This window comes from Myripristis murdjan, chromosome 10, assembly GCF_902150065.1.
Source record: "Myripristis murdjan chromosome 10, fMyrMur1.1, whole genome shotgun sequence".
Classification (NCBI taxonomy): Eukaryota; Metazoa; Chordata; class Actinopteri; order Holocentriformes; family Holocentridae; genus Myripristis; species Myripristis murdjan.
In genome coordinates this window covers 24,223,581-24,230,839 of record NC_043989.1, presented here as the reverse complement: position 1 = coordinate 24,230,839, position 7,259 = coordinate 24,223,581, and the positions used below count along the sequence as shown (strand labels likewise).

Below are 7,259 nucleotides of genomic sequence, written 5' to 3'. Positions count from 1 at the left end.
CGTCTTTTGTCTGTTTACATGAAAACACCAGTTAGTGTGTTTGTTCAGTCATCGTCTCAGAGCAGGGAGGCTACAGTATGTGACACATCAAGCATAGGTCCAGTGCAAAGTTAAAACTCAAAAAGAACATGATCATCTTGAAAATGAAACATGAAAACGTATACATATATATATTTAGATATCCATCAATACATTTGGCCCTTTATTATGTTTTTCACTTTTTTTTTTAAGTTATTTTCAACTCATAGAAACAACTTCAAGCTACTTTTGTGCAACATCACTCATTATCTATCACTAATAAAAGGTCCACCACTGGTGCTGAAAACAACAGCCAGTATAATTGAATTGGCCAATGAGTGATGTCGCTGTATTACTGAATATTTAAACCTACCATCATTCACTTCCATCTAATAGTCCAGTACGATCACCATCCCTCTCCTTCTCTACCTTCATCATCCTCAACACCACCATCATCAAGAAAACCCCAATCCAAAAATTCAAACAGTGGCCTTGTTTGTAATTTGAATAATTCAATATTTTTTCATGCTCTCAGATTATCTGTTTCTCCCTCGTAGGCTGACATCTAATAGCTACTGCATGAGTTTTACATGTACACTGAGTTTATTTGTATCTTTTATTAATAGTGACGTGATTGTGGCATGTCTTTTGAGCCCCTTTTGCCAAACACCTGCAAGTGAATAGATTAACAAATTAAGCAAATTTTTTAAAAAACATAAATTGTGGATTAGGGTTTTAAAGCAACATTCGTTTTCCTCCAGTTCCCTCATACCTGACTCGAGCCACCAAGTACCTCCTACATCTTGCCCTCTCCTTGCTCACTTCTAGCACATTCTGATTTACTAAACACAACTCTGCAGCGACGTTCCTCCCTCCTACACATCCCTCTGTCTCTCTCACTCTCTCACACACACACACACACACACACACACACACACCGACACACACCCACGCCTGAACCTCTCCTAAGAGCTGCACAGTTCACCCATAGACCTCTGCTCATACACAGGCTGAAGCTGTTTAAAGCTAATTGGATTTAATAAACCTTTGAAGCAGCTGAACAGCTTGCTATTTTGCATTTTGCTGCATCATGCTTCAAACTTTCCAAACAAAACAGCTGAGGAGCCAGAGTGCAGTCACTTATTCTATGATTTTAGTTTCACATATAAGACAGTGTAGATGGGTACTCTTGTAGGTGTGTGGAAATAAACATACACTGACAGTTGTTGATCTTTGTTGTGTCATTTTCGACATGATAAGATTGGGACAAGATATGAAGTATTATTGCAGCGCAGTCCACAACTGTCCATCTATATTGCCTCATATATCAGATCTCTTACTCTCAGCACAACCACTGATGTGATATATAATATACAATATACAATATATATGCATAAGACAAACAATTCTCATCAATTCTGCTCTCTCGCTCTCGCCTCCAGTTGCCTGGCACTAACACAAATAAAACTCTTCCTGAACTGACTGAAGAGTTCCTCAACAGGGCTGGGGGTGGATGAAGCGAGAGAGGGAGAGAGAGAGAGAGAGAGAGAGAGAGAGAGAGGCTGGTACAGAGACAATGAGAGAAGTAGGGAACTACAGAAAGGTGAGAGATGCTTGAGATGAGGAAGAGGAGGTAGATGGGGGAAGAAAAGGCAGAGTGAGTGCAAGCAGTAAGTGTGCTGACAAAGTAAGAGAAGAGAATGGTCGGTGAGAGAGTTAGAGAAAATATGAGTCACCACGAGTGTGAAAACAGAATCTATCTTCATCCTAATCGGTCTAAGGTGTAGGCGGAAGGGCGCTGATCTCTCTGTGGCTCCCAAACAGCTTCTCTCTTTCTAATTAGTGATTCAGCTCCAGAAAATGTGCGGCACAGAGACCAAGCACAGCAGAACTCAGTTAATCCTGTTCCTAATATCCCACTGGACTATCTTCATTGTGTCTCATGGCACTTGGCAAACAAAACTATTATGAATGAAGAAGATGAACCAGTCATCACATTGTGGGACTGATCTAGGAGCTGCAGAGCTGCCCCGACTGCTTTCTGGGCTGTTACTCAAAGCACAATGAAGAATGATGCAGCAAATACACTCGTGATAATGTGTCACTATACATCAAAAATACACAATCACCAATATGAACTATTCTGAGGAGTTTCTGTAGAACAATCATCAGAAACCTGTTTTTTTTTTTTTTTTTTTACAATACTAACAGCAAACCTGTGTACTGAGCTAAAACTCTATAGGACTTGTCTTGCTAACCTCTCTGTTGCAAAATCAATACAACCATTTCTTTCCTTCTGTTAAAATAACCCACAAAATCTGTTCACTGCATAGACCAAGTATAGTACAGTGCAAGAGTACATTCATAAATTGGCCAAAATCCAACCATTTTTGATCAAATCTGTCAAGATAATAAAATTGCATAACATTGATGTATTGATGTTATTCAAGCGGATACATTATTTCATCAAACTGTAAAGACACAATGGATCATCTGGAATGGGAGCAAGGAATCAATCAAATGAATCAGTCAGAAAACAAACTAGTGAGAGAACTACCTTGCAGAAGTTACTTTTCATTAGGTGTTAAGTGTTACTGTGTACGAGCCAACTAATGTTGGCAGCTATCTATGACAAACGGAGTGTATTGGAAACACAGTTACTGCCAGCTACTGCACTTTGTTTCTGTTAACTTAAGAAGAGCTGACCAGACACCAGAGCCACAGTAGAGGAGCAAGCTGTGCACAGCTCAGGGCTAGTTTTGGTCCGTCTCCTTTGTTGCCTGGACTCAAACGGCCGGGGTTTTGCCCAAGAACCTGGCCAAACCTGCCTGGGCCACTGCAGTGCCCGCCACCGTCAACAAGCGGACCAGGCCAGACCAAAACTTGCCACAAGCCGGCCCAGCGCTCAGTTCTAGATACAAGGTTTCCTGTCCCAGACAGAAAAATATACAATTCACAAATTCTGCTGAACGTTTTTTGACGAAAACATAGGGCCAAAATATACTCTGAATAAATGTCATCTTTTAGTACACATATTGGTCAAAACGTGTATATTTAGAATGACAACTGAAAACACAGGTATATGTGAAATGTAGTTTTGTACAGTGTTGGGTATTTTATGGAAGAGCTTTAAATGGCTAAGTGTCCATGCAGATAAAAGATGACACTGTTTTGAGTTGATAAAGAAGCCACAAGCCACGTTAGTTAGCAATACTGCATTGTAGGACAAGTTAGCCAGCAATTCTGTCTATTGGCCCAAATTTGTTAGCAATTCTGTATATTTTAGGCTGTTAGCTGACAATTGTGCTCGCCCATGTCAGGTGGTATTTCTGTTAGCTCTAAGTTCCATATATTTGCTCTCTGTAGCCATGTTAGCCAGTCAGTCAGTCAGTTGCACTATCTTAGGGAATGAATACTGTCTCTCCAATCCAAACAAACAAGATTTTTTGGTAACAACATAGCAATAACATCATAGTCATATTCAAAAAGTTCATTTTCCAGTTCAAAATATTCTCACAGAACCAGCTGCAATATTTTTTATCTAGACCATAAAAAATCTTAATTGTTAAGATATCCCTAATAATAAAACATTGAGCATCATTTTTGGTAGCAAAACAATTCAAGAATAAAAACAACTGAAAACAAAAATGACAAAGGCAACAGGATCAGCAAAAATAAAAATAAAAAATGAACAAACAAACAAGCAAACAAACAAAAAGAAATAACAATTTTGATCATGAATACCAATGTGAAAACTGGAGCAGAAATGGACTGACAAATTGCAAATTCACATTTTAAGGTAAAAACATTTATTTCTCCACGGTTACCAAATTAACATATTTCTAAAAGAAGTATATACGGAGTCTATTTCAGCAACATGAAGCTGTATATATTTTGTTGTGATTTAGCCAGACACAGCACACTTCCATGGTCTGCTGTGTTAGGTTAGTTGTTATTTAGTCACATATGGTACTATACCTTTAACTCAAATGTTAGCTTTATAGATAATTTTATAGAGATATATCTAAAAATGTACATTAGCTCCAATCTTTTAAAGGGCCAATTCACATTATATCATTATTCATGTGTTATTTCTACAATTTTGGCCAGTTTAATCTACATTTGTGAAGCCTGTCAAAGCCTTGGCTCTTTGGTTTCTTGCTTTAGACAAGACTGCATCATACATCTACATCATAAATTCTGCAATTCTCATTTTGACAGTGACTATAGAATGGCAGTAGATACTCTCCAGTTTTAACTATAGAAAAGGGCCACATCACTGTTTTCAGCCCAGCTCAATACATGTCTATCTCTACCCAGGCTCATTGAAAAATACTCCCGTCACCAAGGAGACCTGCCATAAACAGGTGCATGACCCCAGTCAGGTCATTTAAGAAATACTGATCTAATGCTCAAGTTAGAGAGTAATCTCTCTGAAGTGAATATACAATGGCTTTAAATGTTTCCCACTTTGAACCATAAAAAGCGTTTAAAGGAGGCTATATTACAGAAGACATTTACAAGTTGGCCATTGTGCAAAGGGCCTGATTATACACAAAAAGGGAATATCACCCAAAAAACAAAATCCACGATAGATTGTATGATCTTGGACATTTCAGAGGAGGTTTGTGAACATGAACAGAACTCTCTAAGCTCAGTGTCAGAGGAGCAGCTTCTGCTTCAGTCCCTTGATGGCGTAACAGGGCACAGTCTTGCTTGGGTTAGGATTTATTTGCGTTCAGAAATGCTGAACTGTCTAAGATCATGGAAACTGCATGTGTGAATCATATTTTGAGGTGGAATTTCCCCTTAATAAGCCCATAAATCTGTACAGATACATAAAGATGGCCTGTTGATTATAAAATATCTATAAAACAGTGCATTTTATGAGATTATATACACCCTCTAATATCTAAGCTATACAGTTATAGAACAGAAATGCATATGTTTTGTATCTATATATATTGTTTACACCTTCTATACTGTACATAACTGTATTTCCAGAGTAAAGCACATCACGTTAAAGGTCCTTATTAAAGAGGAATAAAACTGAAATTACATGGTCCAAGTCTGCAGCGGACGTTTAAATTGAGGCCTGGCAGCACTAGTAGGGTAATGTAGTGATACCAAATATTTATTTAATTTTAATGCAAACTACCTAATGTAAGTTTAATGCTGGAAGTATAAAGAGCAAACTGTTGCTTAGGTGGTTTTCTGATTTCAGGCTACGAGTAAATAGAACTGGACCTATGGCTCATCATTGGGATTACTATGATCTTATAGTCTAACGTAAGTTCAAACTACTGCATATCTTCAAGATAGAATGGTGTCCTTGATATCAGGACGTCCCAAATGTTAATGTATCAAGGAAGCAAGTTAAATTTTGCACTGTGGAGCCCCATCTAAATAGATTTTGTTGTTAGATATGACCTGGTATAGGATTATATAAGTACATATGCTGTAGGTAAGGTGATAGTCATCCTTATACAGATTCTCATTCTACTAGCTTCTAGGGAATTAAGTAATGAAGGAATAAGGATTGAATTCAATAATGGAATAATGTTTTGGAGTTGTAGTTTCAATTATAGCCCTAAAGAAACAAATAACAACCCTAAAAACCTGAATATATGCAACATTTTTAGCTAAAAAAGATGATATTGGGTTCAGTGGATATGGGGATTTATAACTGGGTTATTGTGGGTGACAGAACTTTACCATGAACAAATATAACAAAAATGCGACATGGACAACGACTAATTCCTTATACAAGATAGTTTGAAAATATAAAACTTGTCCTTCAAAATTCACAAGATATTGATATTGAGATCAACATAAATCAAACGAGGCTGTGACGTAATGCTGAATATCTAATATCTATTGGTAGGCTGTTAATCTCTGTAAAGGGATGTATTAAGATTTGGACGATTTAAAATGGTCAATTACATGTGAATACAAATTTATTTACAATCATTTTGGGGCTGATTTTGATTTTCCTACAGCATGGCCCATATTTGGGCTCCAGCCACCCCCTGCAGAAATCAGTGTCCATGGAATCAGTTAGGTTCATGAATGACTTGTGTTATTCCAGTTTTCACTCCTTTTTAACAGATGCTGCTTGTTTGTAGTCGAATCACAGAAAAGAGCTGAACGCCAGAGGACCTGAAAATGACTCCCTCAGCCTTGATTCAGGTATCACTAGCTATTACCAACTAAGAAGAGAATATTTGGTCCAATAATAAACCATGAACATTAGGGCAAGAGTCCAGGTGTTGCTAAATGATAAGTGAGTAATGGATAAAAAAGCCAGGAAGGCTGAGGTGGGAGTCTTCAACAAAACAGGAGGAACTGATCCAGGAAAGATGAGTTGAACAGAACTAAGCTGATCAGCAGTTGAACAGAATATTGTGTGTTAACAGATGAGGAGTGGATCCAGGTACATTTGAATTGGGGTTTTGAAGCCAGATCATTAAACTTTTGTCAGACATCACTGCATGATCAGTTGAATCAAACCATCAACACTGTGTCCAGAAATATTTTGATGAAGTAGGGCTTTTGCTTGAGGCACAAAATGAGTCTAGGTTTCCACTTTGTCGGTGCAGTGACAGTTTGAGGAAACAGCCTGAGTCCTCATGGGAGAGAGACACCACACACACACCTTCAGGTAACTGCGGACTTGAGACAAATGGCAGACATCACTGCTCTTTCACATGACAAATGCAGACACCGCTAGTTTGGCTGACGGCACAGTGGTCTGTATAAAGCAACCCACATCCACTGAATCGATGAATTATAGATCCAAACATTTGTGATCCAGTTGAGATCCATGCTTCTGGGGCAGGGATGGAGTATAAATCCAGATTTATTTCCACTGGGTTAACTGACTTGTAGACCCACGCATATTTTCATGAATGCACATTGGTGGCATTAGACTGTACGTGGAATAATAAATTCAGACAAGATTGGTGCTTGGATGATGTCTTCTGCCCATGGAGATCAATGGTAAAAACACCAATCAGGATGGATCAAGGCAGAATAATGAATCCAGACACTAGCAGTAGATCCCAGAGTAACAGATCCAGGCTTCACCAGCTGAACAGTGAGTTCTGTCCAAGAGTCATGAAGTAAATCTGACTGCTGCCTCCTGACTGCACTGAGGCGAAGAAGACCTGCACACAAAGACTCAGTTTTAGGAAATATGGTAACAATGCTTTCAGGATTTTTCATATAACACCATGCAGCTG

At 38.4% G+C, this 7,259-nt stretch overlaps 1 protein-coding gene across 1 annotated transcript in view; it reads right to left on the bottom strand.

Moving 5' to 3' along the window:
* Positions 1 to 3,763: 3,763 nt before the first annotated feature.
* LOC115366165 (misshapen-like kinase 1) overlaps positions 3,764 to 7,259 on the bottom strand; it is a 74,120-nt gene continuing 70,624 nt past the window's right edge. The window contains exon 33 of the mRNA XM_030061473.1: positions 3,764 to 7,184. Within this exon, the coding sequence (XP_029917333.1) occupies positions 7,101 to 7,184 (84 nt within the window). The 3' untranslated portion in view covers positions 3,764 to 7,100. The remainder of the gene's footprint in view (positions 7,185 to 7,259) is intronic.